Source organism: Larimichthys crocea, chromosome I (genome assembly GCF_000972845.2).
Source record: "Larimichthys crocea isolate SSNF chromosome I, L_crocea_2.0, whole genome shotgun sequence".
NCBI classification, from domain to species: Eukaryota; Metazoa; Chordata; class Actinopteri; family Sciaenidae; genus Larimichthys; species Larimichthys crocea.
In genome coordinates, this window is record NC_040011.1 from 2,233,032 (window position 1) to 2,258,107 (window position 25,076).

At 41.6% G+C, this 25,076-nt stretch overlaps 1 protein-coding gene across 4 annotated transcripts in view; it reads right to left on the bottom strand.

Annotated features, from left to right (window-relative positions):
• Nucleotides 1-750: 750 nt before the first annotated feature.
• The window catches only part of tln1 (talin 1), a 67,920-nt gene continuing 43,594 nt past the window's right edge, over nt 751-25,076 (bottom strand). For 3 of the 4 annotated variants that reach the window (XM_027281015.1, XM_027281012.1, XM_010748911.3), the window contains 29 exons: nt 24,827-24,946; nt 24,408-24,605; nt 23,870-24,009; nt 23,691-23,784; nt 23,337-23,426; nt 23,005-23,127; nt 22,729-22,872; nt 22,462-22,623; nt 21,944-22,084; nt 21,530-21,711; nt 20,937-21,069; nt 20,684-20,785; nt 20,354-20,524; nt 19,397-19,645; nt 18,110-18,229; nt 17,865-18,011; nt 17,460-17,626; nt 16,085-16,268; nt 15,256-15,381; nt 14,882-14,998; nt 14,490-14,675; nt 14,165-14,272; nt 9,881-9,986; nt 8,596-8,720; nt 8,145-8,270; nt 7,606-7,668; nt 7,338-7,520; nt 4,631-4,756; nt 2,129-2,263 (listed from right to left, as the gene is read on the bottom strand). In XM_027281015.1, the coding sequence (XP_027136816.1) occupies nt 2,129-2,263; nt 4,631-4,756; nt 7,338-7,520; nt 7,606-7,668; nt 8,145-8,270; nt 8,596-8,720; nt 9,881-9,986; nt 14,165-14,272; nt 14,490-14,675; nt 14,882-14,998; nt 15,256-15,381; nt 16,085-16,268; nt 17,460-17,626; nt 17,865-18,011; nt 18,110-18,229; nt 19,397-19,645; nt 20,354-20,524; nt 20,684-20,785; nt 20,937-21,069; nt 21,530-21,711; nt 21,944-22,084; nt 22,462-22,623; nt 22,729-22,872; nt 23,005-23,127; nt 23,337-23,426; nt 23,691-23,784; nt 23,870-24,009; nt 24,408-24,605; nt 24,827-24,946 (4,068 nt within the window). Of the gene's footprint in view, nt 2,264-4,630; nt 4,757-7,337; nt 7,521-7,605; nt 7,669-8,144; nt 8,271-8,595; nt 8,721-9,880; nt 9,987-14,164; nt 14,273-14,489; nt 14,676-14,881; nt 14,999-15,255; nt 15,382-16,084; nt 16,269-17,459; nt 17,627-17,864; nt 18,012-18,109; nt 18,230-19,396; nt 19,646-20,353; nt 20,525-20,683; nt 20,786-20,936; nt 21,070-21,529; nt 21,712-21,943; nt 22,085-22,461; nt 22,624-22,728; nt 22,873-23,004; nt 23,128-23,336; nt 23,427-23,690; nt 23,785-23,869; nt 24,010-24,407; nt 24,606-24,826; nt 24,947-25,076 lie in introns of all 4 variants that reach the window. The other variant, XM_027281017.1, reaches the window with a different exon arrangement.

Genomic DNA, 25,076 nt, shown 5'->3' on the forward strand with positions numbered 1-25,076 from the left:
CAATGAATCACAATGACTGATAAAATGACAATGAATCACAATAATTGATAAAAATGATTACAGTAGCAGGTATGGTAGCAATAATGACAGTAGCAATATATGTAGTGGACGTCATGCAGGATCACAGCAGCAGCCACGATCCATGAGAACCTGCTGGACGACAGAGACAGAAACTCCAGGGAAGTTTAGTTAGTAACATGCATTAATGAGACATGTCGATGGATGGATGGATGGATGGATAGATGGATAGATGGATAGATAGATAGATAGATAGATAGATACCCTGGCAGTCTAATCCTATGGCAGCATAACTAAGGGATGACCTGAGCCAGCCCTAACTATAGGCTTTATCAAAAAGGAAAGTCTTAAGTCTATTCTTAAAAGTGTTGACCGTATCTGCCTCCTGAACCCAGAATGGTAGTTTGTTCCACAGAAGAGGAGCCTGATAGCTGAAAGCTCTGGCTCCCAATCTACTTTTGGAAACTATAGGAACCACAAGGAACCCAGCGTCCTGAGAGCGCAGTGTTCTAGAGGGGTAGTAAGGTATTATGAGCTCTTTTAGATAAGATGGTGCCTGACCATGAAGAGCTTTGTAAGTAAGGAGAAGAATTTTAAATTTTATTCTAGATTTAATAGGTAGCCAATGCAATTTCCACTTGTTGAGAAACCTTTCTGTGAACAGGGTGAGAAGAGTGAATGCTAATAAATGAAAACAATGAAATGAAGTGTGAAAGGAATGCACATCAACGGTTTCACTGAAAACTGGCTTTATTGAATAGAAATCTCTGTTACAGTGCCCATGAGGTGGTACGCTGTACACCAGCATTATATTTATACCACGGATAAGTCAAAATGTGAACAAAAGAAAAAGTAGGCTAGTTGTGCCATGTTTGTTCTAAAATAATATGAAAAAGAAAGACACATATGGTCTAAGGGTGGATTTAAATGATGCTGTGATACATTAATGGAATGAGTTATGAATTAAGTGCACTTAGAGGGAAAATGTTTAGTATCAGTTAATGATACTTGACAAATACATTTTGAAGGCACTTAAAAGCACTAAATTACTGGGAATAAAAGTGAGCAAACATTAGGCCCTTGGTAATAAGAAATAAACTGAACTCTATGTAAATAATATCTGACAGGAAAGCCTAAAACATCATGTATATCGCAGATTAGAATCACATGATTGTGCTGTGACAGTAATTCTCTGTGAAGTAATAAGCACTGCATCAAATACTAACATAGGCACAGATAACATGTTAGTGGAGTAAGTCACTAGACGTTGAGCACCCAAATACAGTCAATATGATGTCAAATGTCTTGAAGTTAAATATATGGCTTCATAATCTCTACACAAACAGGTCTTCTAATCCAGGCCTAAATACTTTAGCTGCTTGAATCAAAATACTGACACACAAAACTTTGACGTAGATATTGAAAGATACCTTTCTAATACATTTAATAGTTCAATCTTTAAAAAAATAAGGTTTTTCCACTTTGATTTGTTCCATCGCAAAGTAAAATTTTTCCAAATCTAAACTTAAAAACGGCAACATTTTATTTCATTGTCACTTTAGATTTAAACAGTATCTAATGTACGTACTGAATATCATCACCGTCATGGGAGCACAGAACACAATCAGTCGCTTACACATCGAGTCTCTTTGCCCCTAAACATGTTCACACACAAAAAAACATCTGAACAGAAAATTTGCATAGATTATGCATCATTTGCATAGAAGAATAAATTGTGCTTGCCTTCATATCTATAACATCCAACAGGAAAGTCCTAACGGTGAAGGTGCGCATAACTTATTTTCAGGACTTTAGGAAGCCACACAGCATGTACCAATGAAGATAAAGAAGGATGAAAAAAAAAGATAGATATATTGAAAAGTATATAGACAGATATCTTAATAAGGACTTAAAGTATATATATTTATGTAAATTCCTAATCATTGGTATTATTATGATTTTGACTTGAATGATCCTGACACATTGCTGGAATTGGAGTCAATCTATCTAATGTTACGTTTCTACTGAAGCATGAAGCCTCATGTAACTAGTGGAAGGTCCTGAGCATTCCATGGATCACTGTTGCATTTCTGTTGGGGCATGTACACTCTCACTGTTCCTGGCCGTCCTCCCGCAGCTCAGAGGGAAGAAACTTGTACTGTTGCTGTCTGATCATGGCCAGCTTCTTCCTGGCCTCATCAAGCTCCCTTTCTTTCCTTAGCATCTCCTCTTGAGCAGCGATGATCTGCAACACAACACAGTCTGTCAGTATACTAAGGACCACACCAGCTTCAATCAGAACTATTGACCATTCCCTAATGCCCTTGCCCGCATTGATAGCAGCAATAGTTCAGACACTAAGACTAGTCTGGGCTGTCAAGCTTTGAATTAGACACTTGTGTGTTGAGTCATATCTTTTAATGAAAAACTCAGTCAGTTTTAGGCTAAGGTTAGCTTCTCTGTTTGGTTTCTTGTTGGACTCAAGGACATTTATAATCCAGAAATTTAAACCTAACTTGGTATCTGAGATAACACTACATTATATTGGATGCCCACTCTAGGTCCTGGAAGACAGCGGATCCCAGAAACCTGAGGGTTTTCCCAGCACTGATGTAGAATATTCGGGGAGTGTTGTGTAATACCCTGTCATCTCTACAGTTTTGAACATGTTTATTTCCAGGTTGTTCTAACTACAAGAGTTGAGTCTTGAGATGCAGTCATTTGTGTGGCAGCAAGCCCCAAAACACTCAATGATGATCAACACATGATCAAATGTTTTCTCTGTATCCAATGAGATCAGGGCCTCAGGTATAGTTGAGGTGGAGGGATTATATAAATCGCAATAAACAATCATATGTGGTTTAGAAAAAACTGTTTCATGGATAGCAGACTTATAGGGAAGGAGCTAAAGCAGGACAGAGGCTGAATGAAGTTGAGGCCTGGGTTAATGGTCAAGAATAGGTGCTAATTTGTTTTCTTAGAAGACATTTTCCTTTCCACACTCAGAAAGCGGCTTCTCTAAGGTCCTGTATAGAAACTGGCCTTTCCTGCACCCCAAAAAGTTAGAGACCATCATCATTGAACAAAGTTGGAATTTAGATTTTTACTAGAACAGGTAGAACAGGGGCTTCTCAACTTGTTTTTTAGACTTTGTTTTTTAACTAACCTATAACTAACTATACATAACTTGCATATAAAATAATATTCCTCTAATGTATGCCTTTAAAGAAGAAAGGTCTTCATTTGCTACCTATCAACTCCATTAGCACTGCAGCATGGTCTTATATCATAATAGCATTATATAAACAGCAGTGGATGGAGGAGAGCAGACAGTTATATTAAAAGGAAATAGTCGATGTGTGTGAATATCTGATTAACCGGAGAAGAAGGAGCAAACCTCCCAGAAGAGTTGAGATATATCATGATGTATCAACTTATACGTATCCCAGAGCTTAGATACTGGCAGGAATCACAGAGGATTAGGAAATCCTGATAAAATGACATGTCTCCTGTTATGACCCCAGAGCAAACTAAATAACCACACTTATGACTTAAAATTTATAAAATTAGATTAGATAAAATCTGCACATTCTGCCTTAGTACTTTTTGTAAATATGTACATTTGTGATTCCCTCTTGATTCTATCTTTCGTTGCTGTTAACAAGTGAATTTCCCCGTTGTGGGATAAATAAAGTATTATCTAATCTAATCTAATCTAATCTAAAACTTTATTGTCATTGCACATTGTTGATGTAATGTATGATTGTAATCAGCCCACAGATATTGAAGAGAATTCCAACAGCTCTCCCTGACTGCTGTACTGTACTACACTGGGTCACAGGGTCACGTGTAGGGCTAAACATGAGCAAATATACATTGGGTGGCATCAAAAAGAGTAGTAGCGCTTCTCTCCACTGAAACACAGACTTTTTACTTTTTAAATCAGCATATAGCACAAGATGGAAAGCTTCTTACCATCATTTATGCTTACCACTGTGAAGAAGAGTGGAAGCTTGGGATATGTCTGAGGCACATGCAGAATCTTATTTCTGACCTGACAGTTGACAGTAGAGGACCGTAATGACAAAGGCCAGGGTGCCTCACCCACATTGAGTTGTACATGTAAGATACAGCTCAAACAAGCAGAGATGGCCTTTCAGTAGCCTGACAATAAGTTGGTCAGGCACAGGTACCTTCACCAGTTGGATGTTGTTTCTCCTGAATTTACCCTCCAAGTCCAGGTTTACAACAGATGTGTTTTTAATCAGCAAGTGGAGCATGGATTGGAGTGGCCCAAAGTTTGGAGTGTGACCAACCGTGCTAGCATTACTAGCATCCTTTACCAGCAGAGATGAGTTAGCAGAGAGTGAGGCTTTGTTGTGGCCAATGCATGCAGAATCCAGCTTTGACTGAGCAGGAGACATTGTCAGATTTAAAACTTAAAACCTATTTTTAAAAAGTATGTTGAACGATTACCTCCAAAATAATGACCACTGACTAATAACTGCTAGATTATAGTTCTAATAAATGTAATAGTGTCACATCCTATGCTTGACAGTGCCACTCTGTGCTTGTATTTGTGCTCATGTTGTGTTTTGGACCTTTGTCTCACCTGAGCAATACCTCCGACCATCTTACTCTTGACCACCACAGCCTGGTCATCCTGAGCATCAAACGCTGCCTTCTGTGCTGCCTTCACCAGGTTATCAGAGGCTCTCTTCACAGCATTTCCAGCAGCCTGCAGAAAAACACAGTGAGTCAGGATTAAAAAGGAAGTTGAGTGTGAAAGTTCATTCTTGACATTGGAACAATAAACTGAAAAAAGTTCACTTAGTAGCTTTTTCTGGAGCTTTTCATGGTTCAAATTTTTAGTACGGGCTAGCCAACGGACCTTGATCTAAGAATTTTTCTCAAACTAGTTGAAGGGAAGACAAGGTGAAGGAATGTCAAGTATCTAACCATGGACCATGATTTAGTCTTTGAGGGAATGTGGAAACAGGCTCATGCAGGATTGAAGAAACAGACTGTATTTTGTGAACAGCAACTCCTGGAAAGGGAATGATCATTTCCACCAGTGCTCAGAGAGAAAACCATAACAGGTTTTTTTTTCCTGCTCAGTGCCTGAGCATAGCTGTAAAAGGCAATGAGGAGCAGCAAGCTGAAATACACTCAACACTAAACATTTGTCTCATTGGGCAGCTTGGGTGTAACAAAGAGGAGTTTTCTCCTTTTGCGGCTCTGTGGGCTTGAATCAGACACTGAGCTGGGGGATGACGGTACAGTCACACACAACAGAGTTCTCCTCTGCTGGTTTATCTTTGGCTGGAATGTTACTAGCCCAGACATAAAACACTGTAAAGCTCCCTTCATCAGCTGTATACAGAGCACACACACTAATGCTTCCATGCCACTGGCTGGTGTTGCTAAAGACTGATCCTACACTGTTGTCATATGTGCTCATGTGATCTCTTGGAGGTACCCATCTGTCAGTGCAGCAGTAACATCCTTATATATCTGTCTAATATCTCTGCTTTGACCTCAGACAGTGAAAGAATGATGTCAAAATTCATCAACATGCCCTCCTTGGGATAATCCATAGCCCCCACTGTCAACAGTAATACCAATGAAAGTAAAAGCAGGAATCTCAGAGAAAGATTGACTTCACAAATAAAATCTGTCCTCTTCATGTATTCTATCATGAAGACAAGGTGTCACATCATGTAGTCCAGTACACCAACGCAGCTAACTTCAGCCTGCAGAATGGCCAGATGGTGAAACCAACACTATGCTATGTTCACCATACAGCTGGAATGTAGCATAAAGGTGTGTACATGTCATGTTGCACTGTGGGAACTGTTATTATTTTTGACACTAGAATAAAACAGTGGAAAAGAAATATATGGGACAAGGCAGCAAACGGAGGATGCTTTCTGACACAAACTGAACATTATAATGCTGCACACACAGCCAAGAGGGAAAAAACATTTATGTCGAGCACCTGGTGGTAATTCCATAGGAATGACACAATCACAAGCTGGCTACTGTCTTATACTGCATTATTATAAGAGCTTCCAAATAAACTGGTGTCTCCGTGTGCAAGGAGGAGCCACCTTACTTCAGATATTCACACATTCAGCTGAGAGACTGTACATTACTCAGCACTCTGAATAATTATAACCTTAAAAAGCACCATGGCAAAGAGTGAAGAGAGCAAATGCTGTTGGTGTAATCATAGATCAGAGCTAATGTTTCCAGTTCTTGGTGCCATGGGTGGACCGGTGGATTGTTTCCAGAGCTGTAGACATAAATGTATGGGAATTACTGTGGTGGCAGCTGCAGGCCCAGAAGAGGAGGAGATAAGCCACTGCTGATTGGATCAGAGAATATGAGATGGCCTGGGCAGGCTGATGTGCTCACAGTTAGCATCACAGAGCCTTAAAGATAGTATTTTAGGGTGGATGGGGTGACAGGAGATACTTGTAGTTTCTGTTATGTCTTGGGACTGACCGCATCAGTTACACATAAAAGGTCACAACAACACTTCTGTACTACATTATTTCCATCACTGAGTCAGTGTTTTCAGTCCAACTGAAGTGGGTATTTGGATCTAAGCACTAAAAGTCTGGATATCTCAGCCTCTATTGAGTTTCTTCAACTTCATAGAAATGCAATACTAAACCTCTGATGCTTTGCCTTTAAAAATATACTGAAATGTAAAATGGAACTCTTACCTTTGCTAAATATAGAGCACTCTAATCCTGATAGCAGCTGTACAGATCATGCAGCAGCTCACCTGTAACCCTAAACACTCCAGCCTATTAATAGACTGTAACATACTGCTCTTCAACAACCTCAGCTGTTCAGAACGACTAAAGTCATTGTTCCCTCAGCAGGTAGTAGAGGTCTGACTCATTAATACAGACGACCATCACACATCTCACTATGCAGTTCATATCAGATGTCAGTGTGACAAGGAGGAGGATTAAAGGGTTAGGGAGCTAATTTTGGAATCAACGCCGGCTTTTCAGTCATGAGAAAATGGATCAAGTTCAAACACACTCTGTTGCTATGGTAACTAACACAGATTCCTAGAATCTATTTTTTTATCTATACAAGGTTCAAGGATCATTTGTTTATCCCACCAACAGTTGTGTTCAGTTTATAGGGGTGCCCTCTCAGTGCAGCTCCATCCTTTATTTAGCAGAGAACTAAATAAAGTGTCCTGAAGTACCAGAGTAACAGCACATTACATTTAACAAACAGAAGTAAGTGTGTATGTGTGTGTGTCACTTTGATAGACATTAACATGCAGTGCTGACCTGAAGCCTCTTCATGGTCTGGGAGTCCTGGTCGGCCTTGACCTTGCAGGCCACCAGCAGCTGAGCGGTGGATGCTGCCACTTGCTTGGCGGACGAGATGAGCTTCTCCTCGCTGGCATGTCCCTGCACTGCCGAGTTGGCTGCCTCACACAGGTTGTTGGTTGCTGCAGCAACCATTCGGGCCTGAGGAGTCCAAGGCATTGAGAGTAAGATATTTTCCTAATAACTTCAAAGAACTCTTAGACAAACCTTTAGGGGAAAAGCTTACAGCTGAAATGAGCCCCTGAGACCACTGTCCATCGTCCACTGCATTGGCTGGAATTGCTCCCACCTGAAAATACAGGAAAGCTTGCTCAGAATGTTTTCTCAGAATGTCAACGTCAAAGAATTCAGAGACATCAAAACATGAAATAAACAGAAGGAAATGGTGGAAACAGGCTGCTGGTTTTTGAGGGTAATATTGACATGGATGGACAAACTTCCAAAATCTCATGTACTGTAGAAGAAGGGTTCCACTGTTTGGTTGTGGAAGAAGTGACATTAGGAGAACAGGAATAAAGGGATGGGACAAATGAGGATAGATTATAACAGATAATGTGTCTTTGTGTGATATCCTAAGACTGTAAGACAGTTATAGAGTTAGGTTTTTCTCTTGGCAGAGATAGATGTTCTTCAAAAACTGCTGGAACAAAAGGTGTGTGTATGAACATGTTTTGGAGTTCAAGGCAAATTATGGTAGCATTCAACCATTTCACTCGATAATGTGATCTCACAGAATAATAGTCCATTAGTTGGAATTACACATACCTTCCCTTGAGCCACCAACTCCCTCTGTGCTGCTGAAGCAGCTTTGACCAGAGCACTGGTGGCAGCTGCAATGGACTTGGCTGCCTCAAGAATCTGCTCCTCAAAGTTCAAGCTCTCATCTGCCTCCTGTTTAAGGAAAGGAGAGGGAAAGTAACGATCAATAAACACGCTGTTCCACAGGGCTGTGAGGATCTATGGACGACTTATTCAGACAGGATTTATTCAAAAAGGCAGCAGAAGATAAGGCGGAGTCCAGAAATACTTTAAAATGGAGGAATATTAGAACAGGATGAATATGTGTGGGACATCAATCATAAATTTGTTTGGACCTGACAGTCTAGAAGACACACACAACACACACACACACACACACACACACACTGTATGTGACCCTATAGTGAGGTTAACAGGCTCAGTGTGATTGCTGTCGCTCTGTAAAAAGCCCTCTGACCTTGGGTTTGGTCCTGGGCCTCAACTGCTCCAGTTTCTTGGCAGCCGCTTCAATAGCTGCCGCTGCTCCCAGCAGCTCATTCTCTGCAATGACGGTGGGATCCTCGGGGTCCACCCACTCTGTGCCTACAACAAACAGAATCCATTTTCTTAAAGTCCTGCTACTTAAACAGAGAGGTTCTGACAGGTTCTCTGTCATTTGATGCCACATTGCACAGATTTAGATTGTCCTCTGCCAAACTTCCAGGTATACATTTGAACTGCATTCAATGCATGAACTATGCTGTACCATTAATATTGTATCTGTTGGAAGTGACAAATGAATGTGTCTGACAATCTTCATTGAGCTGCACACTTCAAATCAAACATTAACACTTGCAATGGCCCAATTATCTCAGAGTGTGCTATATCTTAGAACAGCACAGCTCAGTGTGGACTATCCCACATGACCACTTGGTAACAAACACTCTTGAAGCAACATGTTTGCAAAGATTTAGGGACATGGTGTTCTTGGCAGCAGAGTACATGAACTCAAAGCAAATAAGAGCAACATCATCGATAACTGTGAGGCTAACGAACCTTTGACCAAATGGTCTCTCGTTGTGCTTTATAATCAAATAAACAGTCTTCTCCATTTATATTTCGAATGTAATGCATAGTATGGAGTACACATTTTTTTATCCATAGATAACTGGTCAAAAAGTCACAAGCATAACTGGGTTGTTGCAGCGTTTATGAGTGAAGTCATGAACCTACATCCAGCAGATTGATTCAGTTGCAGTAAAAGTATCTTAAACTTGAGCAGAGGGACATCTGTGATATAAAGCTCTTGATGATGCATTCATGGGATTGCCTCAGTGTCATTTGTACCTCACTTTAGAGAGGAGGATCCCAGAACAGAGCTGTGTGAAACTGTAGAACTCAGGGGAATATTAACTAATCCTACTTCAGACTAGAAGAGTGCACTTAGTGGAGTGCAGATCTTCGCCAGGCAACAGATGGTGAACAGTGTCATCACAAGATGCAACCAGCAAACATTTGTAAAGATTTGAATTTAGTGTTTTTGTATTGGATAGTCTCAGGTTTTTAAAGATGCATACAATGTCTGATGATGGTGTTGTTGTTACCCCCACACCTATCCTGCCTGGCTGCATCCAGACCTATTTCGACAGATCAATAATGAAACTAACACCATTAAATGTAAACTGAGGCACAAAAGAACTCCCTAAAGAATTTAGCTTTGTCTGCTGTTATTCTGTTGTTGAAGAAGTCAAAGGTTAAGATACCTTTCATGGCCTCTGCCGCCTGGATGAGCTCAGTGACAGAGCCTGCCACCCGCTTAGAGTAGTTGGCCAACTGTTGCTTCAGATCATGAGAGGGCTTCTGGATGATCTGTGGATAACAGAAAAAAAAAACCCACATTTGATTCAACCTTTTCTGACATTCACTTTCTCTGTTAGCGATGCTTCAAATGTCAAATTCCAGCCTGTGATCAGATAATCCTAAAATGACAGGCAGCACGCTTTCAGGCCCACACTGCCTTCACCTGCAAAGAGGCAACAGTGTGGGGCCAACACACACATTCGGAGAGATTATGACACAGAGCAGTGATGCTGTTCTGAAGTACTGTGATGAACCAACAATTTCCTGACATGCTGCATGCTGGCTTTCTCTTTATTACCAACCCATCAGTCTCTATTCAATGTGTAGAACTGTGGAAACTACATCAAGAGGAAATTCTGGTGGCCATTAACAACACGATGTGTACTCACAAAAACATCCATATTACATTTCTCATACAGACATTTATATTTAGAAAAACACCTAATTTATTATTTTTGCCTTTCTTCAATGTAGTTACAATTTCTCTTCAGGGATTGATAAAATATCTCTAAACAGTGCAGTGAGAACTTGAGAACAAGGTTCATGTAACTTCCCCATGATAGTGGGTGAGATTTCTAAACCAGCAATGTAGATACACATGGCTCTCTAAATATAATGTAAATAACGCAGATGCATATTTACATTTTGTCTTTGGAATTTTTTTTAAACATCTGACACCTTGACCTCAAAATGAACACAGAGATGATGTTAATGTGATTTTAGAAAATTTCCACATTTTATAAACAGATTTTAAATCCTGTTGATCTACATTGACCTGTGATCAGGTGAACGGTGTCTCTGTCATTCATACGTCTGTTCACACACTATGTGACCTTGGGCTCCGGGTCAGGAGAAGTACGTCACTAAGTCACACACCACCAACTATTTGACTGATTCTGGTGAAACTGGATCATATTTTATGGAGAAAATGTTTTCTGGTTTTCTCTCTGATGTCCTCCGGCTGCTCCGCCTCAACTCTCTGGGATTTACAGAGTTTATGATGGACAGTGAAGTAAACTGCTGACAACTGTAGCTGCTGTTAGCTAACGTTAGCTCAGTTTGTTAGCTCGGGAGTGTTAGTGTTTGTACCACGGTATAGTTTATGGGCGGCTGTGGCTCAGAGGTAGAGGGGGTCGTCACTAATCAGATGATAGGCGGTTCAATCCCCTTCAATCTGCATGCCGAAGTGTCTTAGATACTAAACCGGAGCCATCAGTGTATGAATGTGGGTGAATGAGATATGTACTGTAAAAGCACTTTGGGTGGTCGGAAGACTAGAAAGTACAGTCTATTAAGTTTAGTTTATATCACTCATGCCACAAGTCCAATAATCTGGGACTGTCTTTTAGTGGTTGGTGAGAGCTTGGTGAAATAAAAGGCTGAAAGATGCCAAGCTGGGCTGACTGCTGTTGGACTAGTCAGTAATATTAGCTGCTGCTGTGTCTGCTCTTGGTGACCTTGTTGATGTTTGGCTGTTAGCTAAGTTGTTGACTTGCTAGTTTCTGAGTAAGTAATGTAATCAGAACAAATACTCAAGTACAGCTGTCCATATTTACCACTGTGACATCAGGCTCTAAAACTGAGGGTGATAAATTACAAAAATACCAATTTCTATAGAATGTTGCTTGAGTTAGACATATGCTACTCTTTGTGACCACAGGGTCTGTTGTGCTATCCCTGTTTGATTACTAACCATAGTCAGCCTCTACAAAGTATCACCTAATGTTGTTAACTTTGTTAGTAAGTGAAATCATTTGCCCAAATAGTCCTAATTACATTTCAGCATGTGTGACATATATGCTCTACTGATTAAGTGAATATTTGTTATACATGTGGGAGGCTTTGTTGCCTCACACAGTTATATTCACAGTGTAGAATGATTTTGGAGACACCAAAACAATTAATGTTAGGCCATCTCATAACTGAATAAAAATGGCAGATTAGTTTGTGTCCTCAGACTGTCCTAGGTGGACATGCAGTATTCAGGATGGAGCGGTGGGTGACAGGTGCAGGGCATTAACAGGGCTCAGCCCATACTCAGCTCAAGTTTATTCAGATGTGTTGTCATGAGAAGATAGAGGCAAGGACGTAAGTGCACAGGAATGCATGCAGTGGGCCAAACTAATCCCACAAGCAAACACATCCACATATTGCACACCAACAAACTGAAATTCATTTGTTCAAACACATACTAAGCGAGCACTGTTACCTGAGCTCTACTGCTGCGACAACATTAGACTGGTGAAAACAGATATAAATAACTCCATGCAACAATTCTAGAAAGGATTCTACATGTGTGATGATATGAAGTTTAAAAGGTAAGAAGTTTCACTGTGCAAGATATCAGCAAGAATCGAACCATGATCAGCATTTCAGTGGCAGTACTGTATTTCCCACAGAGAAGCAGAGAGAGCAAAGCAAGGACAAGAAGGCCGCTTGTTGTTCTGTCCCAACCAGCAGAGGGCAGGACGACAGTCTCAGGTGACTAGTGCTAACTGCTGAGAGAAACAACTGTATACCTCTCCCATTGGACCTCAGCACTTTCACACTTAATCATGATGGATGGAACACAACACATGCTATGCATTATGTATGTAATCATTAAATATTCACTATTTTATATTAAACTGTATACAAAAATCTTTGAGTTTAACTATGGGATTCTCAGAAGGCTAATGTGATTTTGTACTTGAACTGTATACATGATTCCGTGCATCACTACATTTATGTGTCAAGTTGTTCAAAAGTTAAATTTTTTGTCCATTTCAACTGAAATTGTGTGATACAGTCAAAAGCTTAAGTGGACCTTGAGTTTTGTCAGCTGCTGTTGTGGCCTTTTAAATGTTTTTTCACTTTTGATCAGTAAGTTTCATCCACTGTGATGGATGTGTGTGCTGCAGCCTGTGGCCCCACCTAATGTTAAAGTAGCAAATTAGCATTCATTCCAAAGTTTGCAACTGTGCCAACACTAAGGGTACAATTAACATATGAATAAACAACATTCATAGTTTGATCACCAAACTGAAGCAACACCATGCAGAGGCATGTAGAGTGGAACACCTGACATACCAAAACGGACCACCACACGTGTGGTCTGACCTTTGCACCACCGAAAGGTCCAAACGGAGAGACGATCAGCTGACAATACTATTGTACAATCAAGTCTAATATCAATCTAAAGATAGATGGAACACTTCCAGATTCCTGCAGATGTCTGCTGCCTTATTGCAGAGCTTCTCTGACATCTGTTAACGTGCAGTTGAAGCATTCAACCAATGCAGGTCCATACTTGTGCAGGTCAGTGATGATGTGTACTCACCGGCTTGCACCGAGATAAGTGAGCCACAAGTTTTAAAAGGAACATGTGTGGTGAGTGTTGGGAAAAGGAAAGAAAAGAGGTAATCAAACACAGGACAGCTGATAGCAGACACACACAGAGTTTTTACAGCCATTCTAATAATCACACATACAAACAGATTTATCCTTCAGTATATGCATGCATGAGAGATTTAAAAGTTGAAGTGAAGTGAACACTCTTCACATTTTACCAACAGATACAGCTGTAGTACAGGACAGGGCAGGGCTGTGTGATTTAAGTGTCAGAGAGGAGAGAAAAAAAAACAGACTCTGGATGGATGTTACCATACAGGTGTTTCTATGTGCTGTCAGCACTTCTAAAAAGGTTCAATTACACTGACCAGCACAAAGGTCATGTGACAAGATCAATGACATTACTCATTTTAGACCCCTAAACACTGTGCAAATCACAGAATGGTGTTGAAGACGCTGCTCAAAGACTGAGGAGAGTGAACAACAACAAGAACAACAACAACAGCAACAACAAATATTGCAGATGGTGGCCCATGTCCCCAGCTGAAAGATGGTGGTACCTCACAGCTACCAGCACCAGGGTAGCCTGTCCTTTCTTCACCATTGTTCACAACTGAACTGTTTTAACTCTAGAATGAGTTATAGTTATGAGTTGAGTTGAGATTATGAGTTGAGAATTATTCAGCTTTTGTTCCACCAGTCTTCACTGTGGCCACTGCTGTTTATTCAAAATACTCAGATCTCTTTATTGAGAGAGTGCAGGACTACTGCTCTCCAATTCAGAAGTACTAAATACGAATGAAGAGTACTGTAGCTTTCCCTGTACAGTATGTAGTATGCAGGTTATGATGTCTTACCACCAACACATGCTCCAGCAGGCCCAAATATCCAGTAGCACATTCATTGCCGTAGCGCAGAGCCCTCATCTGGACTTCCTTGCTAACCTCTGGGTGGTAAGCAGCTTGCTGAAAGAACAGAGACAGACCTGATCAGATACAAGAAGCAGATAGTAAAGGCACTTAACCTGAAGTCATAGTTATACTTCTTTAGTCAAACTGACTTATAGTCTTCTAGATCTTTGCACTCTGTTTGTTGTCAAGCATTCAAGATGTTTCTTCATGTAGATACCACATCTGTCAGCAGCTTCTCTCATCACTGCTCTAGAGCCAGTCTCCTGTGTACCTTGCAGGAGTGAAGCATGTCAGCAATAGCCCTTCTGCTGAGGTTTGCCGTGGCAATGATATCCTCTTGGCGACACGAGTTCCCAGCAGCCACTGCCTTCGCTGTTGCCATAGTGATTCCTTTAGTCATACGAATGAACTCCTCCGGTGTGGTCGTCGCTGGTGGTGGGTCATAACTGCTGAACACCTGTGTGGTAAAACCAGGGGAATGTAAGTTAGATCATTGATAACTAATAATAAATCTTAAGCTCCAGGATCAGTGTTTGAAATCAAGCTGCTGTGTTTTCAGTTGGCAAGAAGCTTCTACAGCTTCTACTGCACTAAGTGGTAAAGATTCAACCAATATAGTGGAAACACAACATTCAAACATTGCACAAGTGTGTAATTACTCACAGTCAGCTCTTGTTTAATGTGTTCGATTGTGGCCTCCAAAGCTCTGGTTCCCTTTGTGGCTTCATCCTCCACTGCCTTTACTGTCTTCAGGAGGGATGTTACATTGGTCACCATCACCTACAGCACCCAGGTCAAATGATATGGTGGTAGGTTAGACTGATGGCAAGAAGAAACTGCCCACACAGATATACACAACATTACCAGTAAGATGTGCATTCACAGGTCATACAGCAGACTGAGTCAAAATCATCAACATCTCTTATCACACCGACTTTATCACAACCCAGAGTTTCTGCTTGCTGTGTGAAAATGATATTATTATTATTATTGTTACTACTGATACTTGGTCAAACAGCATAAGCTTTGTATCTTACCTTAGCAGAATTCTTCAGCTGCAGCATGCTCGGGTCATCATGAGGTTTGCCTGCAGCTGCCTTGGTGGTACTGATGAGGTTGCCCAGAGCTTTAGCCACATCTTTGACTGCGTTGATCAGGACCACCTGTGAAGTGCAGAACCAGCTTTATGGTTACATTTGATGCCTTCACATGGAAAGTGATTGTACGTACACACTTAATGATAACAATAGTATAACATGATGATGATGATGATGATGATATGAAAGACCTTCTTGAAATCAGGCCTAGTAAGATATGACAAAAACAGTGAATGCAAGCTGGAGAAAGCTTTGGGACATTCAGACAAGACAAGACAATTGTTTTCTTCACTGGTTTTTAAATGGGACATACATTGGTGATGTGATATGTCCAATGTATATATGTATATAAAACAACAGGGCAGCAGGGATTGAGCCTTGGGGAATACCAACAAGACACTGAATGATCCACCCCTGTGGGTCAAACCATTTGAACTATCTGATGGGAAAGAACAAGGCCCAGCCTAATGCAAACTCACACCTCAACTTGGACTGTACTCCAGAGCACCAGAGATTCAAATGAGGAAAGGTTCCTGAGAAAGTCTGGGAGACATTTAATGTCACAACACAGCCTGAACAATCAACTGGACAAACCTTGATAAGCAGAAAGAAATCTTCAGTTCAGTTTTAATTCATCTGTCTGATGCCAAATCTAGTTATACAGAGCAGGTCTAGATTGTACTCCAGGGTTCTAATGTGTTCTAATGGGTGTAGTTTTCACTTGCTGTTGGCAGGATCTTATTGTATGTTGTGTTTCTGCTGTGCATACCTGAGTCTCTGGGTCTTCAGCACCCAGGCTGGCAGCTCCCAGTTTGACCACATCAGCCAGTTTGGTGATGGTACACACTGAAGACTGGGCAGCTTGGGCCAGTTTCTCCTGACTGGCTCCAGCACCAGACACCAGCAGCTTGGTGTCCTCCACCAGAGCCTTAGCTGTCTTCAGGATGCATTCTCTGCACAGAGGAAGGTCACAAAGTCAGCAGCTGTACATGCTGTCACTGTAAAGCTTCAGTAATGAAAAGACTGTGCACAGATTGAATAAAGACCATGAATCTGATGCTGTATATGGTTACAGACATCAAACAGCAGTCAGTAGTGAAATTCAGTTTCAGTACAGAAAAGAAAGAAAACACAACCCTATGTTATGTTGATGTTAGTCTAGGTTTAAAAATAGGTTAGGTTTAAATTAGGTTTTAGTTGTGATACAAGAACACAGCAGAAACTGCTATCAACATTTAGCAGAATAATACCTCATGTTTTCCTGTTCACTCTACATTTAATGCATTCTTTTTGTAAGATGTTATTATTGCCCTGGTATTGCCATTTATATAATGCTGCTCCCACCATATAAGAAGGAGCTCTACCACAGGTCCTTCATTACAACAGCTGACAGACTCTTTAACTCCAGCACGACTTCATGACTTTTTCTATATATTTGTTATTTATGGTTAAAGTATTTTCTTATTCACCTTGTGTATGTGAGCACAAGAATTTCCCTGGAGTGGAATCATTAAAGTCTATCCATATGTACAAACCATGTACTAAACAAAGAAACACGACTGCAGCACGCTGCAGGCTGTCACACATTGGTTTATGTGTCAATGTGTTTTTGTGAAGGAAGCGCCACCTCATGGTGACATCCTGTAATTGAATGAATTGCACATGAATGGCCATGTTACCAACTGCTGCTGTTATGGGCATTTGTTTTTAGTTTTTATAAAGTAGCTGTCACAGTTGTATTAGACTTGCTGACAGTAGCATTTCCATCACATGATTTCTGCATTAATTTGCAATGTTTTCTTAATTAATCTCTCAACTGCTGCCGCTGTGTGGCACAGCTGCCACTGACATGCCATGGCAACTACTGCTGCTTTGATCAGCTGTTTTTATTTTTTGAACAATACAAATTCAAATATAAATGACTCAGATTCAGTTTTTGGTGACACATATTTCAGCCCATAATGAGACGGCAGAATATCTGAAAAGTGTCACCTAGCTACGAGCAGCTGGACTGTATTAGTATCTTGGATGATATTCATTTTTTCTTGTTTAAAATAAATGTTATAAATGGTGAGATACTATTTCTTAAATCACTGACAACCCTTATCTATGACATCATGCTCTGTCTCTGTAATGAGTAGTACCTATGGTCAGCGAAGGTCTCTGCATTCTCTCTATTCAGTGTACCAGCAGTGGCAAACATGATGGTGGTGTCAAGGTCTGCAATGATTCCAGACACAGCACTGGCTGCTGTGATGCAGGCCTGGGTGCCACGGTTACCTGCCTGCAGGGATGCCAACACATGGGAGACCTGCAAGAAGAAGACTCATCTGTTATGAGAGGGCAGTGTGCAAATATTCTAAAATATCCTGCATTTTAAGATAACTGTAAAGTGTAAAGTCCCCTGTCCAAAGTCTTCTAGGACTCTTTGCTGTATCTCTCATTCCCTGTCATCTCTTCATTAGTGCTGGTCAATAAAATAAAAGCAACAAATGGCCAAAACAATAACTCAAGACAGAAGACAGAAGTCAAACTGGTTGTGGCCTGACCTTCTCAGAGACTTTGCGGGCGCTTTCAATTAGCTCTTTCTTGGTGAATGAGTCGTTGGGGCTGCACTGCAGAGCTCCAGCTTTGGTCACCAGACCTGTGCAGGTGAAACCCAGCTCTCCCACCTGCTTCTTAATGTGAGAACCAATCTGGAAACAAACAAAGGAATGGTGATTAACAGCATGAGAACAATGGAAATGAGACCTGGTGAGCTGGCATGGCCTGAGGTGCAGCTGCTTTAATTTACTTCATCATTCTCTGCAGTCACGGCTGCATATTTGGCCTCATCTGCCAGGTTTCCAAACTCATTGGTCAGCTGGTTGGCTAATCCTCCGAGGTCATCTGGGTTGGTGTTAGACTTGGTCACCTGAAGAGAGATGACAAAACACATTAGTTGAGTAATTAAGAGTACTGATAATACTATAACAAAAACACATGAAGCTAATTTATCCAGAAATCAATTAAAGATATTTAAAAATATTTCTATATATGATCATTGTTTTAATTTGTTTTAACAATTCCTTTTAGATGGATTGCAGTTGACTTTTTTCAGACATTGGTCTGATATTGTGCTAGTTTATGAAATTATATTAAGTTTTACACCCGTCATTTAGAAATGAACAAAAAAACAAACAAAAACATTATATACATTAAACTGTTCGACTTGGCCCCTCGTGACCTGATGGCCCTAACCTAGTCATAGTGGGTAGGGCCTTGAACTCATGAGTAGAGCTTGAATTGTCACAGGACAACCCCTGATGGTGTAATCACACTCAAATCTGCCAGACACTCGCATGATAAAAACAAAAGCTGGAGGGGACAGGAAATACTGTGGGTAGCATGGTGAGCAGTCAACAACAGTGTAAATCATACATGGTTATATCACACACTGTCACTAAGCTTTGTCACAACAAAATTCTAAACAAAGAATATTTCCTGAAGAACAGTTTAGTCCCTCCCACCATCTCAAACTGGCTGAACATTAGAGAGTGTTGATTTTGTGTTTCATGTCAAGTTCATTCAAGTACATGGGTGTGTGTTAATGATCATGTCTTGCCCATTTTTACATAGAAATGAAGGGGGAGCTGACTTCAGTCCGACTGCACCATGATGCTATCACAGGGGTGGAGCCTAATTTGGCTTTAAAAGATCATTGGTGATGAAGATAAGAGGGGCTGGGCCTGATGCTATCATGGGGTTAGCCACAGAGTGTTTTATGAGTGGCCCAGTCATCTAATTGGAGTCTGCTGCAGTTACAATGGCCAGGGCTGAAAACTGACCAGGGATTAAGTGACAGACAGCAGAGATCACTTGTTGGTAGCCTGCTGTCTGTGCAGAGGCAGGGCTCACAGCTCACAGCTACCCTGCTTCTGACAAGGTGCTCCACCTGGGATTCAAACATCAACACAGTGTGTTGGTTGGAGCAGCAAAAGTGAAGTCATTTTTATCACATGGTTTACTTTTTAAAATATCTGACTTCATTAGAATCACCAGAACTACTTTGGCCTATTTGATGATGATCAAAATGTCTTACCATCTCCTGCACAGTGACAGCTATGGCCTTTGCCGTCTTAACCATGGTGGTCTGGTAGTCCACAAAGGTGCCTTCAGGTTCAACCGCAGGTGTATCTTCCATTTTGTTGATTGCGTCATTGATGGAGTCCACCATGCCACCCACAGCACCTGCTGCACTTGCTGCCTCCGCCAGAGTGGCACCCAGGTCATCGACAGCTTCTTTCATCATCTGCACAGACTCCTCCAGGGCCTCCTGCATGTGTGCTGCCTGCAGAGAAGAAAACACACTTTGACTTTGCACTGCTGAAATATTCAGACTGTTAAAGTAACTCTGAGTTTTTCTATTTCAATAAATCTAAGCAAGGCAGCAGGGCAGTGTCATATGGGAGCATTTCAGCTAGAGAAACATGCACATTGATAAATTATCCAATCATTTTATTAATTTCTATTTTTTTTAATCCTGTACAAGGATGATGGTATATTTTTGTATTAAAAGTACTGGACTAACGTGCATCTTCTGCATCTACAGCTTCTTTGCGGTGTCACATATAGAGCTAATGAAGCATCCTTGATGTTCTTTCCTCTTTTAAAACAAAAAGTTGGAGGTAAAACTTCCCACTACAATTTCCTGCAAGCTTGGATCACAACATGGTATGTTCCAATGTCTCCTGATCATCAGTTTCTGACATACTGTACTGTACTTCAAAAATATTAACAGATCTAAAAAGTGCATTTTGTCTGTATAATACTGTCTGGATTGGTATTCATGAAATGTCTCACTCTCTGTACTGGTAAAAATGGTTGTATCATGAGGCTAACTGATGCTGCAGTTAATGTTAGCAAATCATAACACATTTGACAATTATCAGATGTAGTTCTACACTGCAGCGTATTGTTTGTGTGCTGTTACACCCTGAACAGGGTTCTTCTACCAGCTTCTCACAGAGCTCCATATGACAGGTCCCAGCTTCAGTACCTTGGGGTTTCCTCCAGCCTCCTTGGCAGTGTAGAGCATCTGCAGGGCTGACTCTGTCAGGGTTTTGGTCTGGTCTAAGACAGCCATCTGCTGTTGGCTGCTGAGGATCTTGGACGCTGTGCCAATGGCTGCCATGATCAGGGGCTCAAAGTAGCTGGCCATCTGAGATACCTGTCCACGTGTGAGAAATGATCCACAACAGTTTCAAAATAAAAGGAACATGTTTAACAAATATCAGTGTAACTAGAGTCAGTGTTTAGATGGACCACCTGTGGGTCAACATTCATACTGCATGAGGTCAGCTCTGTAAAGGTGTTTCATTTGTGTTACCTTGTGTCCCAGCTGGGAGGCCTCAGAGCGAGCAGCCACAGCTACAGGATCAATCAGGTTACTGATTTCATGAACTGAGGCAGCCATCTGCTCATGGAGAGTCTGCAACACACACACACACATTAAAATCAAATCATATACACTCACTCAAAGATGTCATTATTTGATTGTTGATTACACTTGTGAAACATTAATGTGCTATCATGAAGGTTGTAGGGACAGAGTTATTTAACTGAGCCGTGTGTGTGTTTACCTCCATGGAGATGTCCTCTCGGGGTGTTAGCTGCTGGCTTATGGCAGCCAGGGAGGCCTGATCAACCTCTCGGATGCAGCTGTTCAGCACCTCAATAGCATCATCACATTCTCTCTGACCAGGAGCCTTTTCTCTGCACACACACACACACACACACACACACACACACACACACACACACACACACACACACACACACACACACACACACACACACACACACACACACGGCGGTCAGTGGTTGTAAGAAGTGATTCCTAAAGCAATGGGACACTCTGAGGCTCTTTTATCTCACTTGACAGTAACAGAGTAGAGAAACAAATCTTATGTGGAGGTGTCAGACTACATAACCTCTAAAATATGGACATGTTTCCGTGTATAAACCAATCCAGACTGTGACTTTTTACTTCTGTTTACTACAGCCAGCAACAGCAAACAGGAGGTAAGAGAGAAAAGCGGATGTGGAACAAACATAGGATATGCATTCTAAGATCAATACAGTGAGTTTCTCTCAACTCAGATTACCTTCCTACACCTAGCAGAGCAAGTAAAGATGCAATTAATGTGGAGCTAGTAGTAGTAGTAGAGTTTACCTCATGTTGGTGATGAGTTTCTTGATGGAGTCAGACACAGTCCTGGAGTGTCCAGCCAGCACTGACCACTTGGGTGGGTCCTTAGGGTTGACAGCCAGAGAGCGAGCGGTCTGTATCAGTCCAGTCGAACTTTCCAGCATTGTCTTAGCTGCTGCCACAATGGGCTCCATGGCTGCATGACCCTGAGGAAGGGGAGTGGAAATCACTCATAAGAGTGAGAAATACTGAATGGTACTGTTTAGAGACAGAGGAGTCACACAAGACTTTAATCCCTTAATGTTACTTCTGACCTCCATGTACACACCCTTAAAAGTTCTTTCCTCAACTGTATTCAATGAACACAGAACAGAGAAACAAGCATACTCAAACTACAGATATTTCTGACTCCACTTGTTGAAGTGAGGACGTACGTACCTCTGGGCTGATCTGAGCAGGAATGCTGGCAAACTCTGGGTTGGACGCGAAGGCAGTCAGGTTGTCCACAGCTTCTATCAGAGGACCAGTGGCAGCCTTACACTTCTCTCTGTTCTCCTGGTTAAAGGCTCCATCCAAAGCCTGCACAGGGGACATGGCATTAAAGGGCAAAAACTAACTAAAAATGAACTTCTGTTGACTCCCACTGACCCCTCTCTCTACACAACATGTACAGGTTTTTAGGTTGTGAAACCTAAAAACCTGTACAACCTGTAAATTCAGCAAAATGCAGCATATACGCACAAAACTGACTAATAAGCATAACAGCTGGTATCATTGGCCCCTTGAATGGAGCCCAGTGGTGACAGGCTTTTTTTCATTCTAACCCTAACCCTGTACACTGTACAAACTAGTTTGTTTGAAACAAACTAAAGTAAAAGCAAACCATCCCTCAACATTGCTTATTTGTTTCTCATTGATTTGATGATGAATTTGAAAGGACTCAAAGGACTACAAACCTTGATGGACTTCACCAGGTTGGCAGTGGTGTTAGCCACCTCTTTGGCTGACTGGACGAACTGCCTCTTGGCGACAGGGTTGGGAGTTTTGGAGGAGGCCAGGCGACAGGCATTACACAGCGCAGAGGTGTGTTTGGCTACGATGGTGGCTGCAGAAAGCACCTGAGCAGACAAATAGTGCACCACATGAAGACTCTTTAACCTGAAGACATGGAATACTGATAAAACTGAAGATCAGTGTGATGTTGTAGAGAAGAAAGCATGTACCTGAGACTGGGTGCAGGCAGGGTCCACCAGGTTCTGGCAGGCCATCTGAATAGACTGATTAGCCCGGGCAAACTGAGCGGGGTCCACAAGGCCCTTCTGACCTGCTGAACTGTTGGGGTCTGACACTCCCACCAAATAGGCAGCCTAGGGACATTTACCAGATCACTGGTCAGTTTTACATTTTAAGTCTAAAAGTATTACAAACGCAACAGCCCACTCCATTTGTCTCTGAATGGTCTTAGACCAAGGCGATATTAAAAGGAACTTGATTCTTACCTGTGCCGCTGCTTCAGTCAAACCACAGAGTGCTTTGGAGCCACCACTGACTGAATCACCAAACTCTGGCAGGTTGGAGTTCTTGGCATTGTGGGAAATGCCAGCCATGGACTCACCAAGGACCTAAGACAGGAAAGTTAATATTTCAATCAATTATCAAATCATATCCAACCTTACTTAAAACAGTGACACACTGCTTTACAGTCAAAGAGAAGAGAAATGGACAGAATGTGATTTTTTTATTCAGTGCATCTTTCTACAAAGAAATGAAAAAATGAAGAACTAATGATGTGAAGAAGGAGAAGCACAGACAGCAGTGATGGATGTTCTACCTTTGAGTTCTCCATGACGCTGTCGATGCAGTCAAAGTATGACAGCTCACTAACGGCTTCTGTCGGGTTCTCCAGCATCCCCTTCACCGACTACACACAGACAAATCACAGTCACAACACATACGCAAAACACACACACTGGACCTGCACATGACCACTGTACTGTCAACATGGTGAATGAATTAATTTTTTTCTGAGTTGGAAGACCAAACCATTAAAGTTTAGTTGTCCTCACAGGTAAAGGTCTGACTTAAACCTAAGCCTGACTTAAAGTGGTGTTTTTAGGAACAGCAGAACACAGACTAACGTGAAGAGGAGATGAAACATGTTGTATGGTTGTATGACATTTGTTACCTCCAGCTCTCTGAGGGCATTGTCACACTCTTTCTGCCCTGGAGCCTGCTGAGTGCACATGGTGATGAGCTGGTTGATGCTGTCTGTAACTGCCCTGTGGACACAAAAACCAGAGTTGTAAAAGACAGATTAGCAGTAACAAAGATAAACAAACAAAAAGTGAGACAAATGCTTTTTACCGAGCAGCAGCAGCCAGTTGGTTCTTGAGGTTGGGAGAACTGGGGTCAGTGGACAGGGCTTTGGCTGACAGCAGCAGCTTGCTGGATGACATGGAGATTGTCTTCAGGTTGGACACCACCTGAGTCTGATCCTCTTTGGACTAGGAGAGAGGAGCAGCAATGTTTGTACACTGAGCATCTGTTGAACAGTTTTTAAAGATTGACTCAATCACTTAGATTAGCTTGTTCAAAAGAGAAACAAATATCTCTCAGCACATAAACTCATATACATTCTCTTCATATCGTTTTTATTTGATGCATTCTGTTTTAGGGATAACTTCATCATTCTGTGGTGTAATAGGGTAGGGCTCATGGGGTGGGACTTTGTTCAAATATATTCAACTGTATTTTGAATTGTACTTTGTACAACCTGGAAAACTAATAAAAATACTCAGAACAAAAAAAAAAACTTCATCGTTCGGTTTCCTCCTTGCTGACTAGAAATTGCAAAATATCTTGGCAGCAAGCTTATGTTTAGGACTCTTCTCGTTAAACTGACCTGGGATGTTCCAGCCATGTCAACACCAGCCTCCAGGAAGTTGCTGAAGTCCTGTCCAAACTTGCTGGTAGCCCTGGCCAGGTCCTGGGTGGTCCCTCTGGAGGCCTGGACCACCTCATTGGCTGACTGGTTCAGACCGGCTGCCACCTCGTTAAGGTGAGCCTGGACCTCCTGGAAGCTTCTTCCCCTGGATGGGAACTACAGCAAGAGAAGGAGGAAGAGATGAGTGAGAGTTCTACCTGATCAATATTAACTCTGCAGAGATGATAACTGTCTGGGGTTGTCACAAGCAAAATCTTTTACATTCCAGTCATCCTGTTGTACAGTTTGAACTTTATTTAACTGAGTATAGGCCAAAAATGCTTACAAATCATGCTTTTGGAATCTGTGTCATATATGTGAGGAGTAATCTTACTTACAGAATCAGACAGTAGTGTCTTGCTGGCTTCACCCACAGTGCGGATCGCGTTGTCTACATCCCTCTGACCAGGAAGGCAGTTCACAGATCTGTTCAGGGCCTGAGACACAGCCTTAGCAACCTACACACACAGACACACACACACACACACACACACACACACACACAATTTCACAAGTCAAACATGTTTCATGTCTCCACAAGCTGATTTTCATCATGACTGACTTATTTGTCTTCACTAACGAGCCAAC